Source organism: Macrobrachium rosenbergii, chromosome 6, assembly GCF_040412425.1.
Source record: "Macrobrachium rosenbergii isolate ZJJX-2024 chromosome 6, ASM4041242v1, whole genome shotgun sequence".
Taxonomy (NCBI): Eukaryota; Metazoa; Arthropoda; class Malacostraca; order Decapoda; family Palaemonidae; genus Macrobrachium; species Macrobrachium rosenbergii.
Window position 1 is genome coordinate 50,390,212 of NC_089746.1, and position 18,623 is coordinate 50,408,834.

Sequence of the window (18,623 nt, forward strand, 5' to 3'; positions counted from 1 at the left end):
TCTGATGCCAGGCTTGACAGCATACTCTACTGTCTTTTATAGACACACACTGGCTTATCTGAGACTCCAGCTACTTTACTGTGATTCTCCTGGCTCCTGTGGCACTCTTAGATAAAACAGTTTCATCTAGTTATACTTGCTCTCCTGGCTTCAGCTGTTCTCTTAACTCTTGATGCTCTACCCACTCCCCTAAATGTATAGCAGTGCTCTTGTGTACAGCTAATCATGCCTCTCCATAGGCCATCATACTTTCATCACTTAAAATTTCTCTGCACTTTTGGTATACATTTTCCTGGATCCAGCATTTGCTATTCTAGTGCCTTGTCTATTGCCTGTCTCTCTCATGGTTCTGCTGCTTTACTGCTAAAATAGCTCACATAGTATTTAGTCTTGATTTAGCTGGGAATGCTCCCTATTGACTCAGCCACTTTCCTAGATATAGTAGTTCCCCCTGTTTTATTCATACTTGTTTCGATAGCTCATATCTTGAGATGTTCCATGGGTCCTAGGACTTCGACCCTCAAGATTTCCCTAATATCAAAGGGTCTCGTAGATCTAGCCACTCTTCTGCTTTCAGTTGCTTTGTTTTCCATGATGGTTTGAGCTACTCTCCCAGCTCTCATGGCTCTTTCAGATACAGAGGCTCATCTAGTTCCAGCCTGATTTTGGCATCTTAATGAACTCCAAGTTCTTTACGGTTCCTTCAGCTGTCCTGGACAGTCTAGATTCTTGATCTGGTTCCAATAGTTCTCATGGCCTGTACTGCTATATTAAAATCTGGCATTATCAGCCACCTACCATTCTGCTGCTCTCCTAGCTCCAAAGTCTCAGACTTTGGCCATTCTGAATCATGCTGCTTTCTGGTATCAGCAGGTCTCTTGGATCCATTCACTTTAATAGTTCCAGTGCCTTGCTTGTAAAGTTGATGCTTTCATGGTTCTAGTTTCTCCCATGGCTTGCTTAAATACAGTGGACCATTTGGCTCTGGCACTTCTATAGGTTATCAGTGACACTCTTGGTTATAATTGCATGCCTGACTCCTGACAGGGTTCCAGTGTCTCTCCTAGATGTAGTGGTTCCACTGGCTATTACAGATGTTCTGTAATCAACAGTTCTCTGGCTCATGCAACTTGACTGATTCTTGATGTTCTAACTCCTGTTACTTTGCTTGATATAGCAGTTCTCTCGCCTTCAGCTATCCTTTTGGCTCCATCTTAATCATGCTGAACTCCATGTGTCGTCAGTTCTTCTGGTTCTAGTATTTTGCTGAATTATCAGAGGCTGTCATGGTTCTGGCAACTCTCCTGAATCCCATGTCTCTCTTAGACATAGTGTGGCTTATGTAGCTCCTGCACTTCTACTGGCTCTGAATTATCAGAGGCTGTCATGGTTCTGGCAACTCTCCTGAATCCCATGTCTCTCTTAGACATAGTGTGGCTTATGTAGCTCCTGCACTTCTACTGGCTCAAGTAAGCTCTCTTGTCCCAATCTATAGACATGGCTGTTTAGTAGTTTTAGTTCGTCTAGGTCCTGCCCCCTCTACTAGCTACTTGCCCCTCTTCTTAGAAAAGGTAGCAATTTTCTTGTTTGTTGACATTTTTCTTCTTCTACTGCTGTAATTACTCTTGAAGCTCACACTCTGGCCACTTTTTTGTCTCACCATTTTCTTATATGCAGGTGGTCAACTGATTTATCCAAACAGCATAATCTAAACATTCATAACAAATGCTCCTTCCCTGACAAGTATGCACCATTGTGTATAGTGAAACCTGCAAGCAAAGGGGAAAATTAATTAAAGTGAAAATGTTAAAGATTTACACATGAGAAATGTATAAAATATAAAGAAACAGTTGCTCATCTTCTGCCATTCCTTGCAGATGATGACACAGTATTTACACAGGCTCCAAACAAACTACAGCCTACAGTACCAGCAAGACCACCTGAAGAGAATGAGATTGAACAGGATTCACTAAAACTTGGTGGGAGGGCAGGATCAGAAGCAATATGCATAACCAGATTGGCTCTGTTTAGTTCTCTTTTTATAGCAGTTCTGAGCTTTTGCTAATCTGTTAAAAAGAAACAATATTCATGTACATAACGTTTTATACTTTCTATTTTTCATTGATGTTCATAATATATGTAGCATATTTGATTAGATCTCATAGAGATAGAAGTATTAGACCCTTGGCATTCTCTTGTTCTGTACTCATAGGTATGCGTGCTTACAGGTTGTAAAAATGTTCCTATGTCTGCCCCCATGAAATATTAAAACTAATAAATTTAAATTTGCTGTAGATGATTCAATGTCATTTCTTAAAAATATATCATGTTTTGTTATAGAAAATAGTATTATGCATTCATAAAGCTCTAGGACTGGAGATTTTTAAAAATGATCTATTTTACAAGTGATCTTGTGGACATGTTCTACTTGAGTACCATGGGTCAGGTACTGTGCAAAGACATACCAATACAGTATTTTGATGATGGTCAGTTTTAATGACATAATATGCAAGAGCTAAAAGGAAATTTATTTTGTTTTAGATGTTTCATGCTTATGTAAAAAGTGTCCTTGTGTGTGTGTGAGGGAGATTTAAATGTGTAGTTTGAAATGTAAAACATTAGTAGTCTGAAGTGTACTGTAAAACATTAGAAATACTTGCATGCTTGTACTTTGATGTACAGTATTTTATATTATATATGTCATTCTAAAATGAAGTAAAGTTTAATGAACACTAACATAATACAGATATACTGAAGCAAGGTGATTTTATAAAAATATCTGTACTATATTTATGAAATTTTCAAGACTACATTGTACAATTTGTTAAGTGTTCTATATAGTATAAGGTACCACCTAAAAAAATTCAAGAATACTAAATGCCTAGTTTTTTAATCCCTGTAAATCCTAAAGGCGACTGTAGTGTGTACACCTCATGAGATGTGCCTATATTTCCTTGCCAAAATGTTTAGCTGAAAAGGATCACAAACCTGGAAGTCCTTAAGCTTGGCTGTTGAGCAGCACCAGTAATTCTTCCTGGATCTCCTCAACTGTGTTAAATCACCCTATAAGCTGGACATCAGTCTTTAAAGACCTGAAAAATTTGCAAATAATACCAAAAACTTGTATGGTATAGGAAGTAATTTCATGGAGGTTAGGCCAAAATTAAGGTGTTAAGCTGCTCTTGATTTGCTTTCAAAACAACTTCTAATCACAAGTTTTATGTAATGAACATGTTGATGGCAAAATGCCAGTCTCAAATACACGAGGTTAACTATCAAATGTAATGAAATTAACTTTGATACTCTCTATAATTTTAAGTACTTAAATGGAGGTTGTTACAGGAAATGTTAGCATATTTGAATGAGAGGTTTAAGTAACTTAAAATTTTTGTAGTAATGCAAATTATCCATGCACAAAAACAATGATTTAAATGATAAACTGGCTCTAAACAGTAAAGATAAAGATTCTCTTCCACTAACAGTATTCTGGTGGTACATTAATGATTAAATTTGAAAATGTGAAATTTGTATGTTGTTGTACATATATTTATAACTCAATGTGATATTGAAAGCCATTTTATTTATAAGGTATGCTTATTTATATGTGTAAATAGTATTTTATAAATCAAATAGGATACTTTTTGTCAATATATGAATAAATCAAAAGCTGTTTACTTTGTCCTTTTTATCATAAGTAGTTTAGATTTTTGATGATTCCATATTTACTTCATAAAAAAGTAGAGACCAAAAACCTTGTCACTTTTAAAATTTTCTGCCACGTTTTCCTAGGAGCATTTTAGTTTTAAGATTTACTTGAAAGATGTTACTTGCATTATTAGAACGAGTGTGCAAAAGGCATGCAGGCAATAATCATTAATTATATTTCAAAATAGCCTAAATTCAAGCTTCCTCAAGAGTGATATTGCCATGTACATAGCATATTCTTCACAATATGAGAGACTTAAAAAATTCTTTTCCACAGGTTTAAACCATTCCCTTGACCTTATTACTTAAAAGAGCTATTACTTTTCTTGATGGGGAATGATGATTAAATAAGGAGTTAGATAAATGTTTATAATCATCTTGGGAGCAATGAAAGTTATGTTTCCCAGTCTTTTTGTGCCCTTGTCAAGTTTTTAAACGAAAGAGGAAAAGGATGATGGACCCCCTACAGAAGGCAGTGCTTGTGCTAATTCAACAAAATTAATTTTAAAACTGTTGAACTAGTTTACAAACCAGTGCCTCAATTACAGCCAAATGGAAACATAGGTGGGGAAAGGATAGGGGTTGAAATCAGTACAGTTTCTAAGGTAAAAACACAGGAGTATTGTACCCAAATTTGGTGGTTTTATTAGTATTCTCAAAGATGATGGATCTGCAAGTTTCTTGTTCAGAGTTGTTGACAGGTTTTTGATCTTTTTCCAGCACCTCCACATGTTACAGGTGAACGATCAGTAAATTGTTACAATTGGACTGAACTAGTCAGAAAATGATTCATCCATTAGATAAGAAAGAACCAAGTCTCCCTCTTGGACTGAAAATTAGGGTCCTGTGAAAACTTCTTCAGAGAAGCTTAGAATCAGGGGAACCAGTAACTGGAGAAAGAACATGGTAATGTCATCTGTGCAGCAGACACTGACTTACTTGGCATCTCTAATCGAGGTTGTTGATTAACTCCAAAGACAAGGAGATAAGAGAGGAAAAACTGTCTCACTACTCCAATATCTGCGGAACTCAAACCAAATTCTGTTTTGTATCAGAGAGATATCAGAGTGGAAGGCAGACTCAAAACTTCTGAGCTTAGTATATACTGAATTACCTACAAGCATAAGGTGATACAAGATCCCTAAGTTATGCCCTGTTGAGAGGATGAAATAAGAAATTGCTTATAGAAAGTTACATGGAATGATCTATTTAGGATCAAAGTATTGTGAAAAAAGTGAAGACTTACAAAACCACCCAGTGATTGCCAATACATTTGTCTGTAAAGATGGTTCTGAAAAAGATAGCAATATTTAGGTAGCTTCACTGAGTTCAGTTGTAAAGATATCCACTGAAAAGATCTTTCCTGAGGCAGAAAATCCTTCACAAACTAAAGAATGCCCTTGACCTGATAGTTCACCTGCTGCTTATGTTAAATGGACCCCAGTGGGTTGAGGAATTATCATGAATTATGCAACATTATTGCTATTGCCTTGCAATTTTATTCCTTTTAGCTCAAGCAAGAGCTATAACTGAAGCCATAACATAAATGAAAACTTGGGATGGGACTGTGGAAGGCTGAAAGGAATGGATTAAACCCTGGTGACCATTGCCAATTTTGTTCTAGTAAAGTATCTAACCATTAGAAATGAGAACCCCAAGTTGTTGAAAGAGTATTGATCACCTTGCCTAAAGCTGTCGTTAATGTAGATATTGGCAATAAAAGATTATGAATTCAAAAGCTGGTTCCTATGGCTTGTTTTCCCAACATGATGTACACCTTATGATTTAGAACGCAATTATTCACAAATCTTGAGAAGTTAAAAATGGATGAAGATCAGGAAGTAAGTAAGTTCTTCCTGGAAGAAATGTGGTCCATTTAAGTCGTTTGAAATGGACAAAAAAGTAAATAAAGAAAACACCAAAAATGAAGGTCATAATAATATGAATGAAGCTGAATCTGACAGAAACTTTGTTCTTGAAGAGGAAAGGTGAGAGATACTATTCTCATTACAAATGAGCATACCGCATGACCTATGGAAGGAGGACCATCATATATATGTACTGAATACGAACCTCGTCACTCTTCAAACCAGAGCAGGCGGCTATGTCAGGTAATACAGTAGTTTGCTTGTATAGGATACTACCAATTTTCGAACTCACCTGGAAATCCTACAGTTATTATGGAGCTAACATTTGCTGGATAGGGAAAACTATTTAATTTCACCATCTGCCATTACCTGGAACCTGTTGAACTCACAATCTTTCAGCAATTACATTGATTGCCTTCTTGTTCTTAAGTTACACAGACTGCAAAATCATTGATTTACTCAAGAGTCACAGGTAAAAAGTTAATTTAAGACAGTATTTTTTTAAGAGTCAATCAACACTAAAAGAACCTATGATTAATATACAATAATTACAACAATTACAATAGGGGAATAAAACTTAAGAAAAAAGTCCTTTAAAAATTCACACACAGTTCATAATTTTCTTCCAATAAAGTTCAGGCAACTTGATATTTAAGACATAACAGGCATATTGCAATACTATAAAAGGAACTTTAGACATCAGCTCACCTACGGAAAGTAGTCCCTTTCAGAAGGTTTCTTAGCATTTCATAATACAATCATTCAAAATTGATGGAAAACTTCCCCCGGTAACTGCAGTAGCTGTGATACCAGATTGTAACATTAAAACAAAGACTCCTATCTGAGATTTCACTTCTTTGTGGCTCTTGTCAGTCTATCCAATCCAGCATCCTTACATGCCCACCTGAAAATCAGTTGAGAGGGTAATAACATAATGTCATAAATATTTCAACAAATTGCAGAGGCAATAAATACTATTTTGATATTCCACGATATATATTCTGTTTTCTTTAAGACATAACACTTGACAAAGGGTATGTTCTGCCAAGGTAAACTCATTAACTGGACACAGATCTTGTCAGAACTTCAAAGTAGTAGCAAGTATTAAAACACAGTTGATCACGGAGAACAATCATAAAATAAAATTATGCCTTTTGAGCATTCGGTCACTAATAAATAAATAAATAAATAAATTAAATGAGTGAACTTATGACTTACGACAACAAATTTAATCGATATGGTTCAGAAATATAACACCGGTAGCATAAATTCATATAGGAAAAGGCTGCAACAATGACAATGGAAAAAGAACCTAGTAAAACACGGCACCAGGACTGTTCTATAACATGCACCATCAAAAGGGGAAAATAAAAGCAGAAAAAATACTCGAAAAAATAGACTCGAGCAGAGCAGAAAAAATAGAATCTGACGGGGAAGAACAAGTTATTTAAGAATAGGGTTAATCTCCTCACTTTCATCACCTAATAATACCAAACAAAACACTAAGCCTAATAAGACTATATAGTAACCATGTACATAAAACAAAAATATCTATCATGATGGAATGTACTGTAACTGACAAATGATGATGATGATATCTGCAATTTTTCTTCGTCTTCTTTATACTCTTAACTTCAATCGACTCTTGACATGAATGTACAAGGTGCCTAATATTTTTCTCTTCTTGCCTACATAGTGCACATTCTAGTACAGCAGCAGTGGGGAGTTGCCTTTGAAACGACTGGCAGCTTTAAAGGAAAATACCTACTACTACTACTACTACTACTACTACTACTACTACTACTACTACTACTACTACTACTACTACTACTACTACTACTACTGTTCATTGGTGCGCGGAGGTTTCACCTTTTTAACGGCACTTTAGAAATGCTACAATTTCTCAGCAGACATTTTGATTCTCAGCCTCTGTTTATATTCCTTTTTCGAGAAGTTTTTATCCTAAACTCTGTATAGTCTCTATTTTGTTCATTTTGGAATCAAGTAAAAACACAATCATTTTAATTGCTTGTTGGTAATGGGGATAAATTTGTGCCATCACCCCCACTCACGAACAAATATTGTGCGAAAATAACTCTTTGCTGGTAACCTATATGAAAAGAACACCATTTTTCATCGAATGAAAAGAACTCATATCCTCGTAACCTATATGAAAAGAACCCCCCTCCCCCAACCCACCGCCATTTTTCATCGAATGAAACAAAGCAGCAAATAAGACACTTATTCTAAATTTCTCCTTCCAGGTTCATAGGGATTGGGATGGAAACTATTTTGATAGTCCAAAGTTTATGCGACAAAGAAATTATACCAAACATTTTTCAGTACTCCTCAAACTAGCATGACTTTCTTCGTTCTTGAAAACAAACTCGCACAATTAAGAATATTTTATCCGGTACATTTCCGATTATGCTGCTCTAATTTGGAAATATGAATATACATAAGTTTAGAAAGTTATTATGTAATAGCATTTATATCGTGCCTGGATAGGAGCCGTTGCAAAGCCATGTCACTGCTGCTACTATTACTACGACTCCCCTATGATTTTTATACTACTTGCATATACAAACCAATTAGGCCAAATCACCTAAGACTAAAAGAATCCTTCTACAAAGCTTGTCTTTGCATGTGTAGCTTACCTAATATTGAGCGCTAATTTATCGAACCTTACTCCTAGAAAAATCGGAAAAACACAAAAAAGTAAAATGTTACTTAGAAATTTATTTCACAGAGATCATTCACCTCCATACCTGGACACGCAGATAGACCTCAGTCACCTCCTTACTTAAGACTTACCTATGGCAGACCTGCAGTGTTTTCCTGAACACTGGATAAATTTTCAAGTCTTCTGCACAAGCCATCATTAAGCTGTATTTGCCGGCACATTGCGTGACTTTCCACTTGCTCCCCATTTTACCAAATTTCACAATGCGACCTTTGTGTCCTCCTATTGACAAAGTGGGAAGCAAAATGAAAAAGGAAAATCCATGACAATAAAAATGCACAATCCATAACTATATACCAATCCATGTTAGCTACATTCGTTCTGAAGAGATTCTAAAAGTAACAAAATCAGCATCATTAAACTCTAAACAGAAATTTCTGATTGTAAAAATTATACACTAGAAGGCAGTTGTGTAAAACTGAATTTAGAAAAAGAACTTTTACCTTGACAACTATCACTGGAGACCGTGCATATGATCTAAAAGACGACTTACCTTGTGAAATTCTTCACATAAGTATACCCTTTATACTGAACTCTGGTATTAGGAAACATTTCAGGTGATATATCATACCATTTATTAAAATATACTTTTTGTACAACACTTTTTGAAGTGAGAAAATAATGGCAAACGAACGTATGGACGAGTCATACTGAAACTGAAACAAAAACCTTTAAATATAACAAATTATCTCCAACATATAGTGTTAACACACTTTTTGCTTAACTAGCACTAGCTTTAATATTAGGAGAGCTAACAGAACGAAAACTGAGGAAAGATTTTGTTGCCATTCGAGACCCATTTCGTGTCAAATCCTTGGAAGAAGCGAGAGAAGAGGAGGGCGCGCCGCGTTTGTCAATATTAACAATGATGCTGTTTACAGGGAGATCAGAATCCTCATTGATTTTCACCAGAATATTCTGACCCTCTTGGGACGAACGTAAATCAGAGGTACTGCTACGGTGCTTGACTGAGCTCTTTGAAGGAACAGCTATGTTCCGTAAATCTTTATGCAGAATTGGCTTTGTGTTACTTGAACGATCTGCTTCCAGAATTTTGTTCTCCTCAGGGAAACCCTTTCTTAGCATCCCTTGACCGTCTTTGTGTAGGACTAGTGATGTCACATGACTCCCATCTTGTTTAGGTACAGGAGACTCGAGGGAATACTGTGTAGGTTTAGTGGTCGACTGTGCACGGAATGACAATGAGGTTGGCCACTTCAAACCCCAAAGTGGTCTCGAAGGAAGTGGGGGAGGTTGGGAGTCATCACAGGCGCCGTGGGAGGAAGTTGGCGTCGTCACTGGCACTGTGTCGTCACTTTCGACTGCTGAATCCAACAGCATTTCTGTCTGACGCTTGTATCCTTGTCCTGCATCGGTGTGGTAGAAGGATACCATCCTGAAAAAAGTCACAAATAAACTAATTCTTTAATAGTTCAGAGTTTTTTTTAAATAAGTATTTTCCAGGTGCTATCTTCCAATGTTTAACAATTATGAACAACGGAAGATCTAAGTTGATCTTACACTAATGAACAAAATCTTCCTTACTGAAAGATTTAGCCTTTTGTTACAATAGAGGATGTCTCAATTTCTATACGAAAGAGACAAGTTCAAAATGAGCTTTGGTTACTTCGGCGCAATCGAGTTTTCTATTACATCGCATGATCAAGGCCACCAAAAATAGATCTATCTTTCGGTGGTCTCGATATAATGTTGTAGGAGCCGCGGCCCATGAAATTTTAACCACGGCCAGGAGGTGGCCTGGCCTATATCGTTGCCAGATGCACGATTATGGCTAACCATAACTTAAATAAAATAAAATGAAAGCTACTGAGGCTAGAGGGCTGCAATTTGGTATGTTTGATTATTGGAGGGTGGATGATCAACGTAACAATTTGCAGCCCTCTAGTCTCAGTAGTTTTTAAGATCTGAGTGTGGACAGAAAAAGTGCGGACGGACACACAAAACCGGCACAATAGTTTTCTTTTCAGAAAACTGAAAATGAACAGATTTCCGTTTTAATTTGAAAAGGACCAATTGAGTGTTTAACATTCATAATTTTTCCCTGGTTATTTATCGTTTCTTGGCTTTTAAAAAATTTTGTCTTTTCCTTTGGTACATAAAATTTTTAAATGCAACGATTAAAGTAAATTATTGTTGATTATAGTAAATTACTTATTCTAGTGTTATACTCAATCATGAGGTTTTCGTTAAGAATAATGCTAGAAAATACAAAAATACAAAACAACACAGGTATGACATTCACCAGTCTCTGAAAAGCAAAACAAATGAGTTCTGACGCGCAGCCATTTTCACGTAGACCAAGAGGTGAAACAAACAAACAATGTAATTCTAATACACCAACGACACGTCTCACTCTTTCTTAGACCATGGTCTTACCTGAAATGTTGTGAAAAGCAGTGGGAGGTACTGGGGAACAAAGCAGAGATGATCTGTGGAAAATATGGTCTCTGGTGATCGTGGAACTTCCAGCAACTGGCCACGACCTTAGAGAGAAATCCTGGGGTATCGGTAGGAATCTCGTATTCCAAAGTATGCCCTTGGACGACGTGTTCCCAGACCATTTCTTCGGTTAAGAGCTGGGGAAATATAATGTAGATACCGTTTCTTTATTATAAGGATTAAGGCACATTTAATAAGAGGTTAAAGTTTAAACATTTATTAGCCTCAGGAGATAGAGGCAAGTTATTGCGAACAAAAATGCGCGGTACAGTGATTGATCAAGTGAAGTTAACAATGGTAGTACGTGAAGACATTCGAGCACTCTCATATACGTACGCAATAACTTGCAATATATGCTTGCAAGCACAACAAACTGTTGCTTACAAGCAATCAGATACTCTATTTGCTTACCTTGTATGGTCTAGCTCCTCCCGTGAGTATTTCAAACACCACCACACCGTAGCTCCAAACGTCACTTTGACTGGTGAATCTCGAGTGGTTCAGGTATTCCGGTGGAAGCCAACGCACTGGGAAGCATTTTGTGTTGTCTGTTGGAAATAAATAATAGTAGAGGTATATCTCATGTTAAAACTTTCATTATACTTTCTATACTTCGTTAATAAAGTTTTATTTTCTTCTTGATGCAAGTATTTCTAATGTAAGTCTGGCCTTTATAAAAAAAAAAATGGCGTGGTAAATATAAAATGATGTCCAAATCTTGGACCTGTGGGTCATTCAGCACTAAAAGGGGAAACTGAGAGTAAAGAATGTTTTAAAGGTTTAACAGAAGCAAGACCTCGAAGTTCCACTATGAAACAATTGTGTTAGGAAAGGGTGGAAAGTAAGATGGAAGAAAGATAAAATGAACGGAGGTATAGCAAAAGGAATGAAGGGGGATGCAGCTAGGTACCTAAGTGACGCTGCAAAGACCCTCAAGTAATGCGTACAGTGCACCGCGTGAGGTGCACTATTGGCACTATCCCCCTAATGGGGTTATCCAAATCTTGAGGAAGCCATTGTATTTCTGCCTGTAGCTTTGGACAGGGGCTGGGGGCCAATTGATTTCATCCCAAAACACGTAATGAGAATAGAAGGCTACCGAAATCTGGAACCATCCCCCTTCTGAGGCTACCGAAATCTGAAACCATCCCCTTCTGAGGCTACCCAAATCTGGAACCATCCCCCTTCTGAGGCTACCGAAATCTACCGAAATCTCGAACCATCCCCCTTCTGAGGCTACCGAAATCTCGAACCACCCCTCTTCTAAGGAGAAAAGGTTAATAGAAGCCAAAGGTGAATGGGGAAAACTTCAGTCTCATCTGAAATATGTAGACATTTACAAGACGCTAATTGAAAAAAAAGGGAGGGTGGGGCCGAGGGCCGCATCCATACTACTAGTTGCTCCCAAAGGAGATTTATCAATAAAGCTCTCATTTCTCAAGTCACGTATTGACAAGTACTTATAGAGAGAGAGAGAGAGAGAGAGAGAGAGAGAGAGAGAGAGAATGGATATATATATATAAAAGGGGGCGAGAGAGTAAGAGCTGCCATCTTTTTTTAAGCGAGAGAGAGAATAATCACTTCTTTCCCACAGAGTAGGGGATTTACCTCTTTCCCTCCAAGAGAAAGAACGTTTTTATCCTGAGAGAGAGAGAGAGAGAGAGAGAGAGAGAGAGAGAGAGAGAGAGAGAGAGAGAGAGAGAGAATTATCATCATCATTTACTCACGTATCATGTAATAATCGTTGCCAGTGACCCTGGACATTCCAAAATCTGAAATCTTGATATTAAGCTGATCATCAATGAGGCAGTTACGTGCAGCCAAGTCCCTGTGAACTATCTTGTGACTGGCTAAGTACGCCATTCCATCGGCTATCTGGACGGCCATAGCGCACACTTGCTACTCAAAAAGAAAGAAAAATGTTAAATTTTGTAGCCTTTGATTTTATACGAGCAATATTGAAGCTTCTGGAGTTTTTTTTATTATTATTATAGGTATAGGTGGTCTTGTTAAATCTTAATCTAGTATTATTCCTGACTGCGGTGGGTTCTTCGTTTGCTTGAAACCATTATCATTTAGTTGTTAATTGTTCACACCTCTGTTAAATACAGATTAATATTATCCATGGTTTTGTAGGGTTGTAGTGCTCGGTATTTGTGGTTCACCTAAATCCACTGTTTGTAATAATTAACGTTAAACAATTTGTGGATTAAAGTGGTCTAAGGGTACTGACAGTTGCTACGAGTTACTTGAAGCTACATTAATTTTTGTTGGATAAATACCACTAATCATAGGTAGATAAATACTACTAGCCATACGCCATTAATAACAGTGTCCCATTGGTTCCTTATATCGATAGTGACTAAAACTTGTAACAAAAAAAAACAACATAAAAAAATAAAGTAGTGCTTAAACTACATGAGGGCATCAAGAAAAATAAAGTAATGGGGAAATATAATAAAAAAAAAATACGGCTTACATCAACGCTGAGAACAGAAAATACAACGTTGTCAGTTCTTAAATTAATGAATAAAAATTAATGACTAAAATCTATAACACGGAAAATGAGCAAAACAAAAAATAAAGTAAATAAGTAAACTATATAAGGCCATCAAAAATAAATTAATAGGTAAATTATCTTATAAAAAAGATAACTTACATCAACAGTAAGAACAGAAAAAATCGTTTTATGGAAAAAACAAAAAACAAAGTAAATAAGTAAACTACTTTAAGGCTATAAAAAAGAATTAAAGTAATAAGTAACTTATACAATAAAGATGACTTACACCCGGGCTGAGAACATGAAACACTTCGTTATCAATAAAATTCTATAACATGAAAAAAAGAGCATAAAAAATAGAGTAATAAGTAAACTACGTTAAGGCTATCAAAATAAATAAATTAATAGGTAAGTCATATAGTAAAAAATTTAACTTACATCAACGCTGAGAACAGAAAATATATCTTTATCAGTGGGTCTTAAATTAACAATGATTGAATTTATAATATGGAAAAAGAGCATAAAGTGAAATGCAATAAGTAATCTAGGTTACGTCCATCAATAGAAATAAAGCAATAGGTAAATTATACAATAAAAGAGATAACTTACATCAACGCAGAGAACGGAAAATATCTCGTTATCAGTCCTCAGATTAACAATGACTAAAATTTTCAACATGGAAAAGAACATAAAGAATAAAATAAGTAAGCGGCGTTAAGACTATCAAAAGACATCAAGTAATAAAAAAAAAGATAACTTACATCAACGCTGAGAACGGAAAATATGTCGTTATCAGAAGGCCTGAGGGACCTGAGATACTTCAGCAGGTCTCCTCTTGTCATGTACTCCATCACAAGGTACACCTGGGTCGGTCCAGCTGCTACCCCGTATGCTTTCACCAGGTGGTAACAGTCGAGTTTCCTGAAGGATTAAGCCCCAGCTGGCGTTATCTTTTCAAATATGATATTTTTGGTGTCAAAGGGAGAGAGATTTTGTTGCTGACACAAGGAAAAAGTTACAGAAAAGCAACTGATGGTGGTGACTGCAGTCTCTGTACTGTATACTGTACTATATGTTGACTAAAACTCAATCGTACAAAACACTTAATAAATGGTTAAAACTAACAAATGGCTAAAACAAACTAAAGTCTGTATACTGTGCTGTATATGGATTTATATCTAATACAAAACATTACTGAAAAACAATTAATGCAATATGCAACAAGATTCTATGTGCATTACGCATGTATCTATGTCCAATCTTACAAGTAAGTTAACAAACATTAGGCAATACAGCATAAAGCAATGTTCTGGCCGCAGCCCTGTAGTACTCGAAGAACATATATCCATCCATTCACCCACTAAAATAAATAAAAACATTTTAAGACATGCCAACATACAGCATCAACTTCGCCTCGTCCAGAATCTCATCCTTCGCCTGGGAATCTGTGACGACTTTGGCGGCGATGGGAACGGAAGAATGACTTAGGTTTAACCTGCCGTGGACGACCACCCCGAAGTGCCCTTTTCCCAGCTCGCTGTCGTTCTCCAGCTGCAGGTTGTGCATCTGCAGGATGTGAGCCTCCGAGAACATGCACTGGATCTTCTGGCTCCAGGACTGCGTCTCCGTCGCTTGGTTAAGGATAGGAAGCGGTCAGATTTATTCAATAGTTTCGCTGTTTTGGGAATATGTCAGTTTTGAGAGCATGGTCGTTTTAAAAAAAGGTCTACCGTGAGCTGTTTAAATCTATAACAGTTTTAGTGTGCATTTTATTTTGGTCAACGAAAGTTACCCATAGAATGCCTTTCTTTTGAGAGAGAGAGAGAGAGAGAGATTGTTTAGCAACTGAGAGAGAGAGAGAGAGAGAGAGAGAGAGAGAGAGAGAGAGAGAGAGAGAGAGAGAGAGAGAGAGATGTAGCGATTGTTTAGCAACCGAAAAAATGATGTGGAGAGAGAGAGAGAGAGAGAGAGAGAGAGAGAGAGAGAGAGAGAGAGAGAGAGAGAGAGAGAGAGAGAGAGAGAGAGAGAGAGAGATGTAGCGATTAAGTAGCAACCAAAAAAAAAATGATGTGAGAGAGAGAGAGAGAGAGAGCGATTGTTTAGCGATTGTTTAGCAAACTGAAAAAAATTGTGAGAGGAGAGAGAGAGAGAGAGAGAGAGAGAGAGAGAGAGAGAATTGGCATATAAAATTTAGGCCAAAGGCCAAGAGCTGGGACCTATGAGGTCATTCAGCACTGAAAGAAAAATTGAAAGGAAGATAGGTTTTCAAGATGTAAGAGGAGGAAGACCTCACAGTTGCACTATGAAACAATTGTAAGGAGAGAAGAGAGAGAGAGAGAGAGAGAGAGAGAGAGAGAGAGAGAGAGAGAGAGAGAGCACAACCAGAGCAAAATCGTTTGGTAACTACAGGGAAAAAAACTCAGTATTCTACTGAAATGAGCTAAAAAAGATTTCTGTATAACAGAACTAGGCTCACCGTGTAGTCTACCTAACTTACTGTAGCAGAGAGAGAGAGAGAGAGAGAGAGAGAGAGCGTCCTACACTCCCCTACATTTTCTGTGTCACTCACCACTGACGTACTGTTCATTCCATGTCTGTATTGGATAAGACTTTTTGGACAACGTTTTGAAGAGAACGCCCACAACCACCAACACCATCAGGACGGAGAACCCGAAAATCGAGGCCCACACAGTGATGACGGGGGTGCCAGTTTCAAGCGTCCCCACCTGCAACGGAAGAAGAAGAACCGGAGTCATTTGCAAATGATGTTCATCATTATAACCTGAGTCATCTGCAAATGATGATTATGAGTATAACTTGGGCCATCTGCAAATGATGATAATTGTAACCTGAGTCGTCTGCAAATGATGATTATAGTATAACTTGGGCCATCTGCAAATGATTATAATTGTAACCTGAGTCATCTGCAAACGATGATTATGATTGTAATCTGAGTCATCTGCAGATGATGATTATGAGTATAACTTGGGCCATCTGCAAATAATTATAATTGCAACACGAGTCATCTGTAAATGAGGATTAGGATTATAACCTGAGCCATTTGCAAATGATGATTATCCTTATAACTCGAGTCATCTGCAAACGAATTATGGTTATAACCTAAGTTGTCTGTTAATAATAATGATGATTATACAACCTGGGCCATCTGCAAATGATGATTATGATTATAACCTTAGTCGACAGCAAATAATGGTTATGATTATAACCTGAGCCATCTACAAATAAAGATTATTATTAAACCTGAGTCATCTGCAAATGATGATTATGATTATAACCTGAGTCATCTGATAATTATAATGATAACATATAGGGTATGGAAGTTAAAGAGAAAAATTAAAATGAGTGAATTTGTGTTGAAAAGTGCTGGGGAGGGCTCAACTTTTTCTTTCAAGAATAAAGTTAAACTCCTTTTTCTTTAACTTAGACCACCAAACACACTAAAAAGTGTAAAACTTCATTTGATTTACGCCCTCAAAAAGCAACAATGCTTGCAATAATTAGCTTATTAAGCTGCCATAAATAAATGAAGTTTATGTCTATTAAAACATTAGAGCAACAGATGGTAAATCGATAAAGCTATTTACACTTCTGAACAGTTATAGGTACCATGACTTCTATCATTCTTTCAGTATTAAGTTCAGCCTCAGTCTTACCTTTATTTTGAAGGAAATATTTACGTAAGACTCGTTGAGGGATGACGGCGGGTTAGTGTAGGCTTTGACGCTTAGGGTATATACCCCAGGATCCAGGGCACTCTCGGGCAGTTCGAAGGTGTTATTCTTCTCTTCAAACTCCTGGGCGGTGATGCAGAAAGGTTGCGGTACCTGGAAAGAATTCCGGATTCAAATTCCAAGTTTACATTCTCCAGTAAACTGGAATGGGAAGACATAAAAATTTTGGAAACTTTAACGTAAACCTTTCTCGCCTGAGGAGTTGGTTTCAGTTTCTTATAACTTTGGCTGGAAATACAAATAAAATTGCCTTTAATATGCCTAAAGTTTTTCAAAAGCACATAATTTTAGAGTATCTTATGACTTGGACTGGAGTTGCAAATACAATTACATTTAATATTCTCAAGGCATTTTATTTTTCTCATATACCCAGTAATGAAAAATCAAAATAAACTGACTTCCTTATGCTTTTCATCTCGTATAAGTAGTAGGGAAGGGAATTCACATAACTGAAATACAATGTGTATCACAAATCATACCGTTCGTTTTCAGCAACATTTATTATTATTATTATTATTATTATTATTATTATTATTATTATTATTATTATTATTATTATTATTATTATTATTATTATTATTATTATATGCTAGCTAATTTTCATCAAATACTACACAGCAAATTATTACTTCCCATCTGCACTCAACGTATACGTACTTAAGGTCACCCATTTTCTTTCATACTGTGTGAGTTTATTAAGTGTTCAGGCCACAAATTTTGAGTCATTAAATGAACATCAGTCTAATAGATTCAACTGACTACAGACTCACAGTAACAGAAGTCCAATTTCACAGGCTTACCCTGCTTGAAGCCCAATTAGATGGCGTAGCCTGCGGCTGAAGGACGATGACGTAAGCAATTAATTCTCCATTGGGGAACTCTGGGGGGTCCCAACCTATGACCTGGGTACCAGGTTGACTACTGTCCACCACGGAGAAATTGGTCACGTGGTTGGCGCCACCTTTGTGGAATTAGGAAAATGTGATGCTGTATAAATGTAATTAAATTTAAACAGGTATAATTAATAGGTAAAGATAATTGGGCAAGACGACTAAAATGATACAGTGATGACAGAATAAGTTAATTCATAAAGGCTTACTCACATAATGCAGAGCTATAAGAAGTCATGCTTAAAACAATGCAATGATGATGGCCATAAGTTTAATAAGTATTCCACAGATAAATGGATATAAGAACACAAATGAAAACTGGGGCATTAATGGTACGTAAAACGTAACTAATCAAGGAAATTTTGTTGCTTAGGACAAGTTTAACAAGTAGTTCAGAACTGGTATGTCAAAGATAAAAAATTGGAAATGCTGCCGGGCATATCTTTGTCAGCATAATGAATAGTTTATGACAATTTCATATGAAGCACTGATTTCCCAAGAATACTAAGACTTAATAAAACGGAAAGTAATTTTCTTATCCATGCTGTTTGAGATTCATCCGCTGGTAATAACCTCATCAACTTAAGCACCAAAAAAATCCATTACTCTGACAAACCTAACCACTGCTTTCATCTGCTTTGCATGAAGTCACAGACACGCTTCCTTAGTCTTACAATTATCTCTTTGAATTTGGTTTTCTTAAAT

General features: G+C 36.7%; 2 protein-coding genes across 7 annotated transcripts in view; one reads left to right on the top strand and one right to left on the bottom strand.

Moving 5' to 3' along the window:
• LOC136839535 (DBH-like monooxygenase protein 1) overlaps positions 1–3,666 on the top strand; it is a 104,958-nt gene extending 101,292 nt beyond the window's left edge. For all 3 annotated transcript variants that reach the window (XM_067105750.1, XM_067105749.1, XM_067105748.1), the window contains exon 17: positions 1,878–3,666. In XM_067105750.1, the coding sequence (XP_066961851.1) occupies positions 1,878–2,065 (188 nt within the window). In that variant the 3' untranslated portion in view covers positions 2,066–3,666. The remainder of the gene's footprint in view (positions 1–1,877) is intronic.
• A 5,208-nt stretch (positions 3,667–8,874) lies between these two features.
• LOC136839536 (insulin-like growth factor 1 receptor) overlaps positions 8,875–18,623 on the bottom strand; it is a 62,177-nt gene continuing 52,428 nt past the window's right edge. For all 4 annotated transcript variants that reach the window (XM_067105751.1, XM_067105754.1, XM_067105753.1 and 1 more), the window contains 9 exons: positions 17,829–17,989; positions 16,951–17,121; positions 15,846–16,002; positions 14,676–14,907; positions 14,038–14,197; positions 12,504–12,675; positions 11,188–11,324; positions 10,714–10,913; positions 8,875–9,712 (listed from right to left, as the gene is read on the bottom strand). In XM_067105751.1, the coding sequence (XP_066961852.1) occupies positions 9,037–9,712; positions 10,714–10,913; positions 11,188–11,324; positions 12,504–12,675; positions 14,038–14,197; positions 14,676–14,907; positions 15,846–16,002; positions 16,951–17,121; positions 17,829–17,989 (2,066 nt within the window). In that variant the 3' untranslated portion in view covers positions 8,875–9,036. The remainder of the gene's footprint in view (positions 9,713–10,713; positions 10,914–11,187; positions 11,325–12,503; positions 12,676–14,037; positions 14,198–14,675; positions 14,908–15,845; positions 16,003–16,950; positions 17,122–17,828; positions 17,990–18,623) is intronic.